At 64.7% G+C, this 18,111-nt stretch overlaps 1 protein-coding gene across 2 annotated transcripts in view; it reads right to left on the bottom strand.

Annotated features, from left to right (window-relative positions):
* Nucleotides 1–217: 217 nt before the first annotated feature.
* The window catches only part of KIF26A (kinesin family member 26A), a gene marked incomplete at its 5' end in the record, with an annotated part of 41,531 nt that continues 23,637 nt past the window's right edge, over nucleotides 218–18,111 (bottom strand). Inside the window, 12 exons of one of the 2 annotated variants that reach the window (XM_081050209.1) lie at nucleotides 218–1,427; nucleotides 2,356–2,506; nucleotides 2,873–2,893; nucleotides 2,989–3,194; nucleotides 3,877–6,646; nucleotides 7,231–7,393; nucleotides 7,689–7,851; nucleotides 7,960–8,143; nucleotides 8,237–8,499; nucleotides 8,767–8,860; nucleotides 9,363–9,575; nucleotides 12,833–13,022. In XM_081050209.1, the coding sequence (XP_080906335.1) occupies nucleotides 1,246–1,427; nucleotides 2,356–2,506; nucleotides 2,873–2,893; nucleotides 2,989–3,194; nucleotides 3,877–6,646; nucleotides 7,231–7,393; nucleotides 7,689–7,851; nucleotides 7,960–8,143; nucleotides 8,237–8,499; nucleotides 8,767–8,860; nucleotides 9,363–9,575; nucleotides 12,833–13,022 (4,600 nt within the window). In that variant the 3' untranslated portion in view covers nucleotides 218–1,245. Of the gene's footprint in view, nucleotides 1,428–2,328; nucleotides 2,507–2,872; nucleotides 2,894–2,988; nucleotides 3,195–3,876; nucleotides 6,647–7,230; nucleotides 7,394–7,688; nucleotides 7,852–7,959; nucleotides 8,144–8,236; nucleotides 8,500–8,766; nucleotides 8,861–9,362; nucleotides 9,576–12,832; nucleotides 13,023–18,111 lie in introns of both variants that reach the window. The other variant, XM_081050208.1, reaches the window with a different exon arrangement.

Below are 18,111 nucleotides of genomic sequence, written 5' to 3'. Positions count from 1 at the left end.
GACAGAGTGGCTCGGGAAGGGGGACAGACAGGATATGGGGGTTTGAATCTGGGCCCCCCAGGAGGCATCGCCTCCCACAGTCGCCTACAAGGCTGGTCCAGCACGGATGCTGCAGGGTTTGTGGGCAGAGGGAGAGATCCCCGCTATCGCTCCGTGGACGCCCTGGGGACCCCTTGCCCAGGACCCTCGCAGGACAGTGTGCCCACGAACTAAGGAGCAGCGTGAACAATCGTTGTGTCTTTTATTCACAAATAAAAGCTATAGCAAGATGTTATCTACACATGTGTACAAAGTTGTGGACACCCCTAGAAAACGCACAACAGCCAGAAAACAGCCCATTGTGACGGAAATGCCACGTTGGCGGGCTCACCCCTGGTCTGCACTTGGGAAATGCCTCCTGAGGATTGCCCAGGGTGCCCCCCAGAAAGAGCCCGGCCTGAGGGACACCACCATAGAAAAACCATAAAAACATAGAGCATTTGTTTTCAAATTCCCACTGCAAAGACCGCTTATAGGCAAAATGATATAAAAATAGGAACCTAACAGAACCTTACAAAACCCTTATCTCTCCATTTTTTGTGTGTTGGATTTGTTTTTTTGCTTGTGGTTTTGGTAAGGATTCCTGCCGTGGAAGAAGGCGACATGTGAGTTGGTTTCAGCCCTGGGGCACTGCCCTCCCATGTCCTCAGGACAGAGCAGGCCCTCAGGGCAGGAGGACCCCACTGGCATGACCCGCAGAAGCAGCTGCGTGCGGGCCAAGGGGCCAGAGACCCTTGAGGTGGGCTCTGCCAGGAGACCGCCGTGAAGGAAAAGCAATCTGAAGCCTGAAAGGGGCCGGGGCCCGGCTGCTGTTGCAGGGAGCTGCTCGGCTGTAAACAGGGCAAGGCCTCCCTCTGCCTGTCACACAGCCAGCCCTCCCCAAGCCCCCCACCGGGGGCCTGGGCACACCTGCTGCTGTCCCAGGTCCTTAGCACCAAACGCAAAAAGAAGTCCAAGAAGTTCAGGTTAAAGGCACTTGCGCTGCCGTCTGGGTGGAGACACCACGTCACCTGTCGCGTGCGCACTCACTCCCCGCCTGCACCACTCGGCCGGCCCCGCCCTCCTCCATGCTCCATCACGACGGGAACCCCGTCCTGCACTGGCCCCTACATCCTCATCCCTCCAACCCCCACCACATTCTCACTCCACCCCACGTCCCATCCTCACACCCCTGCGCGTCCCCTTCCCAAGTCCTGCTGCCCAGGCTCAGACGTCCACCTCCTGTGGCCCCGGAGTGGCAGCAGGGGTGGTGACACTGATGTCAAAGCAGGTGACCATCATGACGTGGGCCTTGCACAGGTTCACATGCTGCTCCAGGGCGGCTGTGGCACGTTCCAGAGCCACCAGGTACTCGGCCGACTCGGGCTCCAGCTCAGGGTCCACCTCGACTGTGGGGGGACAGCAGGTGGCTAGTCAGGCCCGGCCCCGCAGGGCCAAGGAACTGCTTCTGTGCCCTCCTGGCTTCCAGGACCCTGTGGGGCCGAGGGGAAGGGACATCCCACCACATGGTAAGGAGCACACTGGAGCTCCGGGGGGGGGAGGGGGGAGCGGCCGGCCTGGGGAGCTGGGACACATGTGGACTCGGGTTCCTGCAAGCCTGTGCCTCCCGGTGAGGGGGTCTCAGAGCTCCAGCCAGCGGGGGGACTCACACTGCTCCAGCCAGCGGGGGGACTCACACTGCTCCAGCCAGCGGGGGGACTCACACTGCTCCAGCCAGCGGGGGGACTCACACTGCTCCAGCCAGCGGGGGGACTCACACTGCTCCAGCCAGCGGGGGGACTCACACTGCTCCAGCCAGCGGGGGGACTCACACTGCTCCAGCCAGCAGGAGCGGGGGGACTCACACTGCTCCAGCCAGCGGGGGGACTCACACTGCTCCAGCCAGCGGGGGGACTCACACTGCTCCAGCCAGCGGGGGGACTCACACTGCTCCAGCCAGCGGGGGGACTCACACTGCTCCAGCCAGCAGGAGCGGGGGGACTCACACTGCTCCAGCCAGCGGGGGGGACTCACACTGCTCCAGCCAGCGGGGGGGACTCACACTGCTCCAGCCAGCGGGGGGACTCACACTGCTCCAGCCAGCGGGGGGGACTCACACTGCTCCAGCCAGCGGGGGGACTCACACTGCTCCAGCCAGCGGGGGGACTCACACTGCTCCAGCCAGCGGGGGGGACTCACACTGCTCCAGCCAGCGGGGGGACTCACACTGCTCCAGCCAGCGGGGGGGACTCACACTGCTCCAGCCAGCGGGGGGGACTCACACTGCTCCAGCCAGCGGGGGGGACTCACACTGCTCCAGCCAGCGGGGGGACTCACACTGCTCCAGCCAGCGGCCAGGCTCCACCATCAGCCGGCCCTGTGTCTCAGCCAGCTCCTCGCAGAGCAGCTCACGCCGGGTCTGGACGTCCCGCAGCCTCTGCTGCCTGCGTTCAGCCAGCCTCAGCTTTGTACTCATGCACACCAGGCCCTGGACAGCAGGGGATGGGCAGGGTGGGCTCAGGCCCAAGGACGGCCACCCCCCCAGGGGCTCCTGGCAGCCCCAGCCTTGGCCATCCTCCCTCCACCCTCCAGGTCTGGGCAGGTGCATAGTGGGGCCTCAAAGGTGGGCATGGGTAGGACCTGGGCCCCACAGGTGAGGCTCAAACCAGGTGCTCCCACAGCAGCCTGCCAGGGCCTGTGGAACCTAGCCCAGGCCAGGTGGGCATGGCTGTGGGAACCCCCATCCCGTGCAACTCCAGGGAACAATGGTGGTGGCCTCAGGACCTCTCCAGCTACCCATTCTGGGTACAAGGGGGGCACCAGGGGCCACCATGGGCTCAGGGCCTGTTCCTACCTTCTCCATATCCTGGGAGGGCTGTGGACAAGAGGGGAAGGGGAAGTCAGCGGGCTGCCCGGCCACACCGCCAGGGGCCAACCTGCCCTGCCAGAGCCTCCCGCCACCAGCCTGACCTCGGCCAGATCCTCCCTTGGGGGTGGGCGGTGCCTCTGCAGACGTTCCACGTCATCGATCTCGTACACCTTGATCTCAAAGGGCTCCTTCAGTGAGCCAGCAAGGGGCAGGGGCAGGTCCACCCACTGCCCGGGGAGGCTGGGCTTGCGGCCCAGGGCAGCAGTGTCCGGCAACGGGGCAGGGATCAGCCGTCTCCGCTGCAGACCTGGGACAGAGCCGGGCCCCGAGTGAGTGGACCAAGAGCCTGGCCCAGGCCCACACCACAAGTCCTCAGCCTAGCACCCCTGCCCGGCAGAGCAGATGGACCCTCAGTCTCCCATCCCCCACACCGTACCCTAACTCACAGCCTCCCTGGCTCCTGCTGCCCCTGGGAGAGACCCGTGAGCCAGGCCCCCAGGCTCCTATCTCCAGACGCCCTCCCTGCTCCCCACGCAGGCTTCCTGCTGTCCAAACTCAGCTCGGTCCCTGGAGTGAGCCCGCCCGCCCCCTCCCATCACACATGAGCCCATGGCCTGACCCCACCAGCCAGCGTGAGGAATGGGACCATCCCACCCAGGTCCCCAGAGGTGGAGGGTCCAGGGAGGGAGAAGCAGCCCTGGTGGGGGCTTCCAGGGAGCTGGTTTCTGACAGGGAGGACCAGGCTTGGAGCCCCCAGTGCAAGTCCTCTCCCAGCTCCCCATGCCCATCAGGGTGCCTCACTGTGACCACTGTGACGGGGGTGAGGGCCAGCCTCGGGGGCAGAGGACACATACAGGTGTTTAAACTGTAGAGCTCTGTGCGCGACTATGCAGCCAAAAGCCCCAGGCACGTCTGACCCACTGCGGGGGGGCTGTGTACCTCTGGGACCAGAGAAGGCTGTGCCCAGGGAGGGCTGGCACCACACCCACCTGTGGCCCTCTTCTTGGGGGACTTGAGGCTTCGGGAGCGGGAGCCCAGGGAGGCAGCCCCGCTGTCGCTCATGGAGTCCGGGGCGGAGGACGCGCTGCCGGTGGCCTCGCTGTCCCGCAGCATGCTCTCGTAGCCGCTGCTGCCACCGCTGTGGTAGAACAAGGCGGTGCGGCCCATGGCCGGCGGGAGCTCCCCGCTCAGCACGCTGCTGTTGTCGCTGCCGTGGCCACTGCTGTAGCGCTGGGGCCGCCGTGGGGCCGTCACCTTGCTGTAGGGAGAGGGCAGCGCAGGGCCCACAGGTGGCCGCTCCCTGCCCATGTTCACCCCGCTGTCATTGCCACTGTCCGAGTCAGCTGAGCCCCAGGAGGGGCCACCTCTGCCGGGGGCTCCGCTGGCTGCCAGCTCGTTAACTCGGCTGTGAGTGGCCCGGAGCGCCTGCTTAGTGCCCATGATGGTGCCCCGGCTAGCCTTGGCCCCGATGCCAGGTGTCACTCGTGGGGCCGCCCTGGGACCTGTCACAGGACCACCAGGGGTCCTGCCTGCCGCAGGGGCCAGTGGCTTCACAGGAGCACCCACAGCCCTTGACCCACTGGTGGCCACGCTGCGGCTCTTGCCTCCACCAGCTGGAGGTTTAGGGGCCCCCACACTCTTGGCTGGGCTGGCCCTACAGGCAGAAGTGGGCCCGGACACAGGGCTGCAGGGTGGCACACCCAACCTGGGCACTGCCCGGGCCGGCCTCGCCGTGCCATCCCTGGCCTTGCTGCTGCCGAGTGCCAGGCCCTCACACCGCTCCAGAGACCCATGGGCAGCTGGACGGAATGTGGCCTCTGCCCTGCCAGCTCGGGCCTTCAGGCTGGACGTGGCCCTGGAGATGGAGTGGTCAGACCGGCCACTGGGCCTGCCCTCGTCTTCCCCCCGGAAAAGGGTGGCAGCCCCGGCCCGAGTCAGCCCCCCAGCTGGGGGAGGGGCTGGTGTGGGGCTGGACTTGTGTTCCAGGCTGGACTTACGCATGGGTGGGGCTGGCGGGGCCACCCCGCCGGTCCTCGGGACAGGGCCCCCCTTGGGAGCCACGCTCTTCTTGCTGCTGAGGGCGGCCTTCGGGCGGCCCGAGCAGATCACTGCCTCAGCCAAAACGTCCCCACAGGATGTGGCAGGCGTGGTCACACCCAGTGTAGTGGCCCCCCTCTGCAGTGGTGGCATCTGAGCCACGGCCTCTGGCCTGCGGACTGCTACCTCACAGCCGTCCACCACCCTCTGGGCACAAGCCAGCACTGGGGCTGGGCTGGGGGCCCTGCTGGCAGAGGCTACTTGGAGTGGGCCACATTCACCTGCCCGGAGCAGCCAGGGGTCCTCAAACAGGCCTCCAGGGCCAGGCGGGCTCAGGGCCAGGCGAGGGCAGCCCGGGCAACCAGCCATGGAGGTAGTCCTGGGTTTCCGGGGAAGGCTGGAGTGGATGGTCTGTGCTGGGGCTGCCCCCTGTGGAGACGCGTCCTGGGGCACTCTGCCAGGTTGGGTGGGGGCTGTGCCAGCCATGCGGCCAGAATCGTCCAATGTGTCGTGTTCTGAGAACACAAAGCTGCGGACCTCTAGGGGGCTGTCCAGGACAGGGGGGCCCAAAGGGGGGCCTGCTGGCGAGTCGGGGCTGAAAGGGTCCGGGCTGGCCCTGGAGGGTGGCCGCGGTGTGGGGCCGAGGCTGTCAGCCGTGCAGACGCTGACCTCGCTGAGCCAGGAGCTGATGGAGGAGCCGTGACTGCCGCCGGGGGCCTGCGACGTGTACGCGTCAAACTCGTCGTTGATGCTGCTGATGATACTCACGGGCCTGGACCCGGAGGCCAGGGCCTGCAGGGAGCAGCTGCTGCCAAAGCTGGCCGGGCTGGCGGGGCGCCCGGGGCCGGCGAGCCCGCCGAGGGACAGCTCCTCCACCACCGTGAACACCAGCTCGTCCTCGCCATTCAGCTCCACTGGCTGCTGCAGAGTCACTGTGGTGGTCAGCAGGCCCCGCTCCAGACGGCCGCGTGCGGCTGGGCGCAGGCGGTCCACCTGTCCGCTCATGCCCACTGGGGGTGTCCGGACCACACCGTCGGCGCCCCCTCCCTTGGGCTCATCTGGAGCTCTGCCAGCTTCCAGCTGCCCGGGTGGCGGAGGGGCTGGGCTGGGCAGCGGCCTCCTGCCTCCCCCCACCATGGCCTTGTCCAACACGGGCAGTTCCGGCCTGGTACTGCCATCCTCCCTCTCGTCACTGCTGGCCTTGGAGGGCTCCGGGGCGCTCCGGTGGGCATCTGGGCTGTGGCTGCCACGCGGTGTGCTGGCAGCCAACGGGGCGCCTACCGCCATCCTGGGGGCCGTGGCCTCGGCCATCGGAGGCTTCCTGCCCCCACGGGCCAAGCCAGCCGGGGCTCCATCCGTGCTGTGGATGCAGTCCAGCCGCTCCTGCAGCTCCGCGAACGTGCTGCAGCGGAAGTGGTCAGCATCTCGAGGTCCCCGGGAGGGCGGGCAGCTCAGTGCCGGGATGATGGGCACAGAATCAGGCGGGCCCTCGTTGTCTGTGAGCTCGCGGTCCGACAGCGCCGCCCCACTGGGCCCCACGTAGATGACTGTGTCGCAGGACTGCTCGCTGCTGGACGAGTAGTCGGGGTCGCCGGGCGAGCTGGGGGCGAGGCGGTTAGGGTCCGAGGCCCCAGAGCGGGGGTAGAAGGGTCGCAGGGGCGGGGGACGATGGGCACGGCCTTCCTCACAGGAGCTGTCCCCGCCCGAGGAGCTGGATGCGTACTGGGGGCAGAGCAGGCCCCAGAGTGTGAGCACGGCCCCTCCCGCTGCCTCCTCCCGCCCTGCCCCACCCCGCCCCACCATGCACCCAGTGGCACAGGACACACTCCAGTGAAGGAAAGGATGGCAGCAGCCACTGGCCCGGCCACCAAGCGCTGGGGCAGCACTAAAAGTCAGGCACTGAGCATAATGGATCCTCTGAGAGACTTCCAAGGACACAGCAAGGGCCAAAACACGGAAGCAGGAATACTCGCCCACGGCCACAGGGTGCACGTCTGCGAACCCAGGACCCAAACCCAGTCCCACTGACCCCAGGAATGCCCCGCTGGTTGGTGCCAGGGGATCAGGCCCAGGAGCGGCACAGGCCACAGGGATCCCGCCGGGCTGCCCTGGCCACCCGCTAAGGCCCCCTTGGAAGCAGCTCCATTTCTGGTCAGGGCATCTGGTGACCTTGGGCACAGCCAGGTGGGCTCAGCCCTGTGACCTCAAGGCACACAGGGAGTCTGAGCAGGGCTGGGCATCCAGCTCCCCAACCATGCCAGGCGGGGGCCCTCAGACGGGAGGGACGGGCAGGAGGTGGGGCCAACCTTGAGCTTCTTCCTGCGCAGACGGTGGACTCGGGTGGCCAGCTGCACAGTGCTGAGTGTCTCGGCGTGGCGGGCCGGCTCATCGGACACGTGAGCGATCATGGTGGTGTGGCAGCTGGCGGTGGCCAGGGACTCTCGCAGCAGCATGGTGAGCCTGTGCTCCCTGGGGGCAGAGGGGGCCTCAGAGGCTGGGGGCCCAGCGAGGGGATGTCACTGTGGCAGGCTGGGCACGGGGGGGCTGCAAGGCTGGAGGGAGGACGGCAGGCCTCTTGCCAGGCCAGGGCTGTGCTATCCACCTCCGTCCCCTGCCCCCTGGGCACTGAGATGCCCTCACCAGGTCTTAGGTAATGAGGCTCCGTGAGCTCAGGGGCTGGACATGCTGGACATGCTTGACCTGCGCTCGGCTGGCTCCCCAGGGGACATCCAGGCCAGTGCCCACCAAAGAGCCCACCGCTCACCTGTAAGGCACGTGTTTGGCTCCACTGACCAGAGCCAAGATGACACTGCCCAGAGCAGACAACGACAGACACAGGGGGCCCCCGGGGGCCTCCTCGCTCCGGCTGGGCACCCCTTCACAGCTGCCCAGGTCGATGAGGTGCAGGCGGCTGCGGCCTCCAGACACTGAAACCACAGGGCAGGCGCATGAGGAGGGCGGCCGGACCCCAGACCCTGGACCCCTGACCACTGACCCAGCCTGCTGCAGCAGCACGGCCTGGGGCGGACACCTACTTCCCCGCTTGCCACACTTCTCCATGCGGTACTGGTAGACGTGCAGCGTGAAGAGCAGGTGGGAGCTGTGCCGGGCGCCCTGACTGCAGCCGGTCCGGCTGGTGCTGCGGGCAGCCAGGGCTGCGTCCAGGTAGAAGCCCGCTCTCTCGGCTGTGGGTGCCCGCAGCTCACTCTGGTTCTGGAGCTGCGGCCAGAGGGAACACGCCTTAGTGGCTCAGGGCCGAGCCGCAGCCCCTGCTCCCCACCAACCCCGCTCCCCGCGTGACAGCACCAGTACCTGTGCCCCACAGACGAGGTCTTCCCGCAGGTACACGCCTGGAGACTGGGCGTCCTGGAGGCTGCCAGAGGCTACCTCGGCCAGCAGATCCCGCAGGCTCTGGTCGTGGCCGCACACCTCCACGGCCGAGACGCGGACCGAGAAGCGGGTGCCTGTCCTCTCCTTGCGCTCGTCGATGAGCCTGAAGAGCCAGGAGATAGCGCAGGGCACGACGCCCAGGCTCTGGGGCGAGCTGTCCGTCCCGATCATCGTGTAGGACTTGCCTGGGGGCCACGCCAGCATGTCAGGCCCACCCCAAGCTCAGCGTGACCAGCCCTCACAGCCCAGCCAGATCGTGTGGCACCTCCCTGGCCCTGCCTGAGACCAGAGGCCACCTGTGAGCTGCTCCGAGGCTCTGCCTTGCAGGCCTGCAGGGCTTCGGTTCCCCCTACCCCATGTACCCGACTGCCCCTGTGGGATACGCCCATATCCCCATCCCCACCCGGAAAGGGTACCCAGCGACTACACAGTGGACGATGGGGGGCACATACCAAGGCTCATGTGGCCGAAGGAAAAAACGCAGCCGTCAGCCCCACTGACCACTGATTGGAGCACATCAGCCACTGTCCCAGAGCAGACCTCGGCCTGGGGGAGGGCACAGAGTCAGGCAGGCACCAGGTCAGGGACTGTCACCCAGCCTCCCACCACAGGGTGGCCTGGCTGGACACCAGGACCAACGACATGGACATCTCTAGGTGTACAGAGCACACTCTCGGGCAGGACAGACATACAACACAGGCACATGTGTGCACACCCAATTCACACATCATGGACACAGCCGGGACCCAGAAACAGGACACGCGTGGTCACGGGAGGGTCACACACAGGACACACAGCCTCACACACAGGTCTGGCCAGGCAGCTCCCACAGAGGGTCGGCTCTTCCTCGGGAACCAGGCCTGAGAACCCCGGCTCCTGGCCGGGGGACACCGGTGGGCCGGGCCATGGGGAAGAGGACACGGTGGCCTGCCCTGGGCTGTGCCCGACCTGCCTGCCTGGGCTACGGGTTCTCGCTGGCTCCTTCCTGCTCAGCGGCACAGCAGCCCAGGGTGCGACCCCGTGACCAGGCCCCCAGGACGCGCCTTACCTGCTCTGAGTCCTGGGGAAAGACCCCATCGAAGGTAAACAGCCTGGGCACCAAGGTGGCGGCAGTGCGACGGGGACCCACGCTGCCTGGGGGCCCAGCAGCCGGGTCATAGAGGGTCACCTGCTTCTTCCGTGGGTCCACCTTCAGGAAGGACGTGGACTCGGCTGAGCGCTGGGCCCCCTGAGCCGGCCAGACTCGCAGCATGACCTTCACCTAGGGAGGTGGGTGGAGCGGGCACCTGAGCAGCCAGCCACCCAGCCAGGGCAGGGGAGCCCTGGGCGAGTTGGGATAGCAGGCCAGGCCTCAGCTTTTGGGGATCCCCGCTGCAGGAATGTGAATACCCACCCGCACCCTGCTCTTGGGCCAGTGGGTCCCGTATGAGGTCAGTGAGGCAGGCAGAAAGCGAGCTGGCCAGAGGGAAGGCTGGCCAGTGCAGGGCAAGTGAGCATGGATGGGACAGGGCAAAGGACAGAGAGGGGACAGGGCAGGGGAAGGGGGCACAGCACAGGGTGGGGGAGCCCAGGGCAGGGGGTACGCAGGATGGGGGGAGGGCAGGACGGTCCCAGTGGACACAGATACAAGCACGGGACTGTGCCTTCCTGCCCCCAATTTGGGGTTCTTCCACACCCTCATGCTATCCAGGGACCTGAGCCCAGAGGCACAGAATGTTTAAGAGCAAATCACCCCCCACAAGCACCCACAGCTCGACCAGCTTCCCCGGGGAGCTGCCACATGGCAACCCCCACCCCCAGGGCCTTCTACGCCTTTTGGAGAGAGGGACAGGCTGACAGGTAGGCTGTCTTGCCCAAGTCACAGCTTGGGAGTAGACTCCTGAAATCCCAAACCCCAAATCTGAGGGTGAAAAGAGAAAGGGACAGAGAGGCCAGAGAGGGCGCAGCAAGACCCTCCCCCCAAAGGAAGGCTCCAGGCCCATGCTCCTCCCAAAAGGGCTGTGCTCAGGGGTCCAGGGGGTCCTAGAAGCCCCACAACCTGTGCTCCACCTGAGGGAGGACAGGGGCTGCTTCAGAGCCCAGCCCGCCCTGGGCCCCTCCACGCCCAACCTGGAGGTCTGCTCAGTAAATGGTAGTGCAGCTCGAGGGGGGATGCCCAGGGACTGGGGCTGGGACCACGGTGACAGAGGGGCTAAGAGGAGGGAGCCCCCACGCCCCAGCCCCCCCCCCCCCCCCCGCAACATCTCAGTGCAGCTTCACCTCTCCAGGGCCTTTCCTCCCAGCTCCCAGCCCTTGGCCAGAGGGGAAGGTAGCAGGAGTGCGTGACGTGTCCCAAAGGGGAACCGGGCCTGGGCAGATGCCCCAGGAGAAGGGGGGGCTGGTCCAAACTCAAACCAGCATACTGGCAGGATTCGTCATATCAGAATGACAAACGGGGAGGAGGAGAACCCTGGAATCCAGGGGTGGGATGGACTGAGGCGGGGATGGGGGGTGGAGGGGGGTGGGCAGGGAGGGGACAGAGCAGGTCTCAACTCAGGGAGCAGGTGACCAGGCAGCCTCTGCTCGTGTGTCCCCAAAGCACCAAAACAGACCCCAAAACGTGTCCCCCCCATGCTGGAGACTCAGTTTCCTGGAGGCCGGTCCAGCCCTGCCCCTCAACCCCGAGGGAACAGGAGGCTCAGCGAGGCGGGGGGCTCGGGACCAAGGTGCCCTCAAACCTGCAGCACAACAACCCCCCCAGGCAGCGCCTCTTGTGCGGCCATGGGCAGGTTCTGAGGGGGGAGCCACGATGAATCAGAGTGCCTCCTGGGAGCAGGCAGAAGACGGGCTTTCTGCTGGAGGACACCTCGGCCGCCCTGCACCCCCAGTCGGAGGTGGAGACCTCCGATTTCCCCACCGCAGTGGAAATCGAATTACCAGACTCATCTCAGAGCCCAGATGTTTTGCGGACTTAATTGTTAGTGACAGATACATAACGCCAGCAAAACGGGTTTACCGTGGGTAGATGGCGGCGAGCGCACAGACCTGCAAACCCTGGCGAGTGAGGGCCTGCGTCCGCGGGGAGCACTTCCCAACGGCGCTCTGCACCTCCACCCGGGCTCCATTACGCCGGAATCGATGCCTTTATTCCCCGACAACATGAACAAGACTATTTCATTCCCAAACGCCATTGCCAAGCACACGAAATGTGCACTTCCCAGTAATTTTTGGCTCTTTTTTTCAGTGTGAACTCCTGGCCGCTTCAGGAACCAAATGGGTTCTGCAGCCTGGAGAGGATTTCTAGCAGGTAGGGGGGCAGGCCCACTGTGGGGACAAGGGCTGCCCAGCCTGCAGCACGGCCCAGCCCTGCTAAATGCGTGGGCCTTTGTCTGGGAGAATCCTGTCACTGCTGCAGGGAAATACAGGTGACAAAGTCTGTCCCCTAAATGTTCAGATATCACAAAGCCCCACTGAATAGCTGCCAGGTAGGAAAAAAACACATTTTGCATAAAAAAGGGCTTCCACTCCTAGGAGGTGGCCCAGGCCAGGGGGAGGGGGGAAGGGCGCTCACGCCCACTGCGGGGGGTGGGGGGAGGGGGCGCTCGCGCCCACAATCACGGGATGTCTTTTTAATACGCAAGATGATGAATTATCTTAAGTAGGACATTAATGTCAGCAATCTAACTTCTTTTCCGTGACAATACTAAATGCCTTTCAGGAGGCATTTCTGACTGAGACGTTTGTATAAAAAAAGGGGGGGCTCTGGAGGGGGTAGTGAGAGGACTAGGCGGCGGCCAGGGTCCTTGTCTCAAGGACAAGAGCAGAGGTAGACAGTCCACTACGGAGCAGGGTGGAATTGCTGGGAGGGGGCCCCGGGAGGAGGTGGTGGGGACCTGCGGGGGCCCCAAGTAGCACAGGAATGGTGCAGAACAGGGGTGTGTGCTGCAGAGCTTAGCTCCCACCCAGGACACCGGCACCACCCCACCCCACCCGTTTGCAGACACAGCTACAGACAGGCCAAGTGACCAGGCCAAGGTCAGAGTCAGACCCAGAGTTGTTGAAAATCCCTCCCCGATAGCCAGTTGGCTCTGTCTAGGTTGCAGTGTCCTCCCACTGGCCTGGGGGGGCTGAGGTCTCCACTCTATCAACCCCCCGGGGGGACACAGAGGCGATGCCCAATGGGCACAAACAGCCCACCTCACTTCACGGGCTGATGAGCACACGTGTGCTAGTGAATCTCGGTTCAGGCACAGTTACCGGCAACCCAGACAGGGCCAGGATGAGAACGGAAAGGAGACAGGAGCCAGGGGTCAGAGCCAGGGGTGGCCAGGAGCCAGCCAGCCTGTTCCGTGACTGGGCAAGGCCCTTCTGACCAGTGGGCTCCAGTCTCCCCATCTGAACCCCTGCTGACCACCCATGTCCAACCTGGGAGAAGGCAGCAGGAACCTCCATCTCCCCCATACCTCCTCCCTGCACCTGCTCAGACACCCCTGGCCTTACCCCTCCCTGGATGTCACCCCCAAATCAGGGCTGGCTTACCTTTCCAACACTGCTGGGGTTGTCCTTGACCTTGGAGGCGGCCCTGAGCAAGCAGGGGGGCACGGGGGGTGGCCACAGCTGCAAGACCCCACTGAAGTCCGTGGGGTAGGTGGAGGTGCCACGGGTGGCAGGGGCCGGCGGAGGGTGGGGCTTCTTGCGCTTGGAGGCCAGGCTGAGCTTCTGGGCAGCCCTGCAGAGGGGAGGGGAGAGGGGCTGGTGGGGGAGCTCAGAGCTGTCCCTGTCACCCTCCGGCCTAAACGCAGCTGCATAGCCCACACTTCATTTCTCCCCAGCCAACCAGGGGGCCCTGGTCCCTGGAGGCTCTGCCCAGTGCAGGCCAGGCCAGGTGACAGAGCAGGGACCCCATGCCCTACTACACCTACCCTGAGTGCCTCCTCTTCCCACAAATCTCCACCTGCCATGTCCCCAATCCAGCATCTGCTGTAGGGGTTGGGAGGTGCCAGCCACTCCCAGGGTACCCAGGCATGCTGACGTCGTCGCTCTGTGCCTCAGTTTCCCCATCTCTGTCCTGGGGTGATGTGACCAGAGGCCCCGTGTGCAGGCAGCCCTGAAGGGTCAATGCCCCCAACGCCCCCACCTCAGTGCCACACACAGGAGGAGCTCAGTACCGAGGGCTGTGTCGCCACGCTCCCACACGCCTCGGTGCCCTCCCCCAGGCCCCAGAACCTACTGGAGGTGCCCCCCTGCTGCCTCAGCCTCCAGTAAGCCCTGACTGTCCCTTCCCACTTCACCACCTCAGCCCTGTGCCACGTGGCCCTGCCAACCCCGGCTTCCCCACGGACCCTGCAGAGGTGAAGACGCCCAGACCCTCTAACCAGCCTAGAAGGAACGAGGGAACGCTGGTGCAGATTTGAGAACTGCTCTCTGGGACTCCAAGGGGACCCTGCACACACACGCGCACACACACGCGCACACACGCGCACACACGCGCACACACGCCCACGCCCACTGCACTCCTGGGCCACAGCTCTCCAGCCCACTTCGAACCGCACCAAGTTCCAGTCGGCCCAGCACGCCCCCCCCCAGTCCCTCTCCTACGCTGTGGGTCCCCGCACACCTCCCCCACGGGTGATGCGGGGTGACACAGATGTAAAAGGACACACACTGGGCAGGTCCGAGTTCGCACTCCTCCCCAGTGCGCAGGCGGCCCCACCTGCTTGTCTCTCCTGCACCGTGCAGAGCCCGCCCTCCTTCCCCCAAGGCCTCAGGCCTCTGCCTATTCTGTCCTCCTCCCCAACTCAAGAACGCACGCCTACGCCGGCCATTTGTTCAACGCCTCTCATCTTTAATAGGAGTTGTCTTTTAAGAGACCCCAGGGACGGCTTTCCTCCTAGTGAGGTGTCATCACAGAAAATAAAAGTAATCTACGACGCCTGCCGGAGCCTTAACAGAGCGGTGGCAGGAGCCGCGGGGGGTGCCCGTGCAGGCAGGTGGGGGCGCTGTCCGGGAGTGGAGCCCACGAGCTACCCAGACAAGAGGGCGTCCTCAGCCACAAGCAGGCATTAACCCGATTTCCGCCCGAGCCCATGTACTTATAAACCTCAAAACCTACCGCACAGAAAAGCCCCTCGTCCCCCTGGCCTGAGGGTGACACACAAGTCAGGCAGAACAGTGGCGAGAACAGAGGTGACCAGCATGACCCGGGCGCAGGGTGAGTCAGGGTCACAGAGCAGCCGCCGTGCAGGGCGGGACTAGGCGGCCTGGGCAGGGGCTGGGGGGTCCAGGCCATCGCCTCAGAGCTTCAGCTCCTGGGCTGCCCCGGCCCCGGCCCCGGCCTCCTGTCCGGGACCCCCGACCACTGTGTGTTAGGCCGTAGCTTCCCGCCAAACACCCAGGGGAGAAGCTGCAGCAGGACTGGAGGACGTCAGCGTCCAGCAGCCCGTTCCGCCGCACCGGCCTGGCAATGCCAGGGTGGGGCCTGCAGGTGCACACGAGGCCTCCAAGCCAGCTGGGCGGCGCAGGGCAGGGCAGGCTGGGCGAAGGGAAGGAGGCAGGGCCTGGACCTGACTGGCCTGGAAAGGTCAAGAAGCCCTGTGGACTCATTTCCCGTATGTGAATGGGGCAGAGGTGCCCGTTCCCAGGATTTCGGGAAAGGGCAGCACACAGGGCCCGCCAGGCACCAGCCTGCACTGACAGAAGCCGGCTCGGTTCCCAGGTTGACAGGACAGGTCTGCAGATGGCAGAAGCATGTCCCCCAACCCCAAAGCCAGCCCTCTGTCCCCTCCCTTGGTTGGGCATGCACAGCTAGGGACCCTGAGGCTGTAGGGGGCAGAGCATCCTGACCCACACCCCCAAACCCCGAGGGAATGTGGAGGACCCCTGGTGAGGCACTGCAGTGACACTGGGCTGCAGCCTCTAGTCTGCAGAGGCCAAGGCCAGAGGGCAGGGCTGTGTCCCATGGGCACACCTGAGGCCACAGAGGGCTGAGCACCTGTGGTGACCCTCAGGAGCCAGGGGTTGGCAGGACGGACCTCAGCCCCACCCAAACCCCTGTGGGGTCCCAGGAGTGGCACAGAACGAGGTATCCGGGTTCCTCCAAGACAGAGCAGGGCCTGTGTCCTCTGAGGTCCCGCCAGCCCAGCCATCTAGGATGTTACTGGCCAGGCGTCTCCCCCCATGGGGTGACCTAATGCGGGCGCCCTCTCCTCCCCACCCCGCCCCATCATCGGCCAAGCCTGAGGGCTGGGAGCTGAGAAGCCGTCCCCCAGTCCGCCCAACCCCCAGCTCCCTGCTTTCACAGGCTGGCCTCACCAGCATGACTCAAAGGCCCGTCACTGTATTAACAAGGCCCAAGGCGGGCACTCTCTCCTTTGATGAAATCCAGGCCCCTGTAAACTGGGACAGACGCAGCAGCCACTTGGCTAGTGCACCTTGGCTGACACGGCCCAGGGGCGGGCTTCTGGGGGCCAGGCCTGCTCTGCCCTCTAGGACTCCAGCCTTCGGGGATCAGACCTGGTTTCGGAGCAGGGGGATGGCGATAGTGTAGGGGGGTGACCCCAGGCCTCACAGAGTCGAAGAACACACAGCACCATGCTCAGGGCCAAGAGTGCCCATGGCATCGTTGGGGAGCAGGGGGCCCAAGGTGGGGGCTGCAGAGGTGAGGAACGTAGGGGGAGTGTGGGCAAGTCTGAGTGGTCCAACTCCGATGGGAAGACTTAGAAAAGAAGGAACTTCACCGGCATACAGAGCCTTCCTCGTCCTCAGAGAACACTACCTCCAGGAAGCCTGCCCTGATGCCCCCAAGCTGGACTTCCTCAGACCTCTGCCTCCTGCTGTAGGAACCCTCCCTGCCCTGAGACGCAGGTTTATAGGGTGTCCACCAGGCAGGGGCTCTGGAGGGCATGTGTTTGCCAAGCTCAGGCCTGGCACACACAGGAAACTCAGGACATGACCAAGAGTGAATGAGTGAGTGGGTGAGTGTGTGCGTGAACGGGCTCCTGGAACGTCCACCAGCCCTCTCACTGTGATCCCAGAGGCCTGCCCCAGGCGCGCTGGCTCTGGTCATTGATTCATGTAAACGGAAAGAGGAATATTTTGCCTTTTTACAATGAAAAACTGCCTCTTCCAAACAAGAAGGTAATTTCACAAGCAGTTGGCCTTGATGGCATGGCCCTTAATTACACTGAGGAAACACATGGTCCACACACGGTTCAGACGTGTGTGGGGTCAGTGATGGCCAACCCAGGGCTTCCTAGCTGGGCAGTGAGGAGGCTGGTGTACCGGGCAGCACCCCACGCCCCCACCTGTATCCACCCAGGGAGGGGGCTGCCACCCACAGGCCCTGAGAGCTCCAGGATCTTCCCATCAAGGGTCCAGGGATGCGGGGCTGCTAAGGGGACCCTAGACCCCTGAGGCCAGGGACCAAGGTCCCAGTATCCCTGATTTGACCCCTGCCATGGCTGGCATGTTGCAGGTCCCCCAGAGGCCGTAAGGCTTCCTCAACCCCACGCTGCAGGTGAGGGACAGCCCTCCCCAGAGCCACCCTGCCTCGGGCGCCCAGGCCAGAGCTGCCTGGGTGCCTCTGTGCAGCACGCCCTCTGGTTCTGGACCCCTGCTAGGTGCCAGGCCTGACCTCCAGACAAACACCGGGCAAAGGGCTCGACAGGCTGCAGAGCGCCGGGGAGGGGACCTGAATGCTGTGGGGTGTCCTGAAGTCCAAAGGAAACCCCACCCCACCCCATACCTGCTGAGGACACTCCCACTTCTTCAGAAGGCATCAAGATTCAGGGGACCAGGAGGTGAGTCCCCAGAAAGGGCCAGAGAGTGGGCAGGAGAGAGAGCTAAGGAGGCATTCGGAGGCGGGGAGCCTGCAGAGGCAGGAAGGACAGGGTGTTACAGGCGGGGAGCGGGAGGCCTCAGGAAGGGAGCGTCAAGGTCACCACAGCCTCCGGAGAAAATGTAATTATGGGCCCTGGCCTGCAAGCCTCAGCTTTTCCAGAGCTCTGGTGGGGGCTGGTGCACTGAGCTCTCCGTGACAGTGGTGGCCACTGTGCCAAGCGGCCGCCCCAGACCAAGCAGAGGGGTGCAGGGTGCCAGGTCCCACTCCTGTGTTCCATGCCCCATAGGCGTTAATGAGACCCTGGGTACCAGGCACCCACAAACACTCCCCACCTCAGCCTCCTTGCACGGGGTGAGGAGCTCAGAGTCCTTGACAGGACCCAGGACTAGTGCCAGCCCATGGGCAGTGCTTAGGGACCGGTGGGGAACCCAGACTCCTAACCCCCACGCCCTTCTGCTTTCCCTTGGCAAATGCCACACTCCTACTCACCCCTCAAAGCCCACCTCTGCAGCAACAGCACTGTGCTCTGTGCCATCACAGCTTCCATGCTGCCAACGGCTGCCTCCACAGATGCCCTCCCCACTAGCTATAAACTTCCAAGGGGAGGGCATGAGCTGAGGTCAGCTCTGCCCCTCCAGGTCCCCAGCAGGGGTGGAGGGGGGAGCACAGAGCACAGCTGAGTGCTTGCCTGAGGCCCCCACCAGGGCGGGGTCCGGCAGCAACATGTCTCCTAGAGACTCTGCACAAGCAAGGCCCTTCCCTCTCTGAGCCGCAGGCCCCGAAAAACAAGGGAGGACGTATATCTGCAGAGCATCCCATCTCACCAAACAGTTAAGGGCGCTATGGCCCCAAAAAGCAGAAGGTCTCAGGCCCGTCAGGCAGAGGTCAGGATGGCATTCTGAGCTGGGATCCCACCCTCCAACTTGGCCATACCCTCCAAAAAGCCACTGTGATTTGGAGCGTCCAACAGGCTGGAAGT

This window comes from Rhinolophus hipposideros (assembly GCF_964194185.1).
Source record: "Rhinolophus hipposideros genome assembly, chromosome: 5".
NCBI lineage: Eukaryota > Metazoa > Chordata > Mammalia > Chiroptera > Rhinolophidae > Rhinolophus > Rhinolophus hipposideros.
Note: the sequence above shows the minus strand (reverse complement) of the source record. Positions and strands in the feature narration are given on the sequence as shown.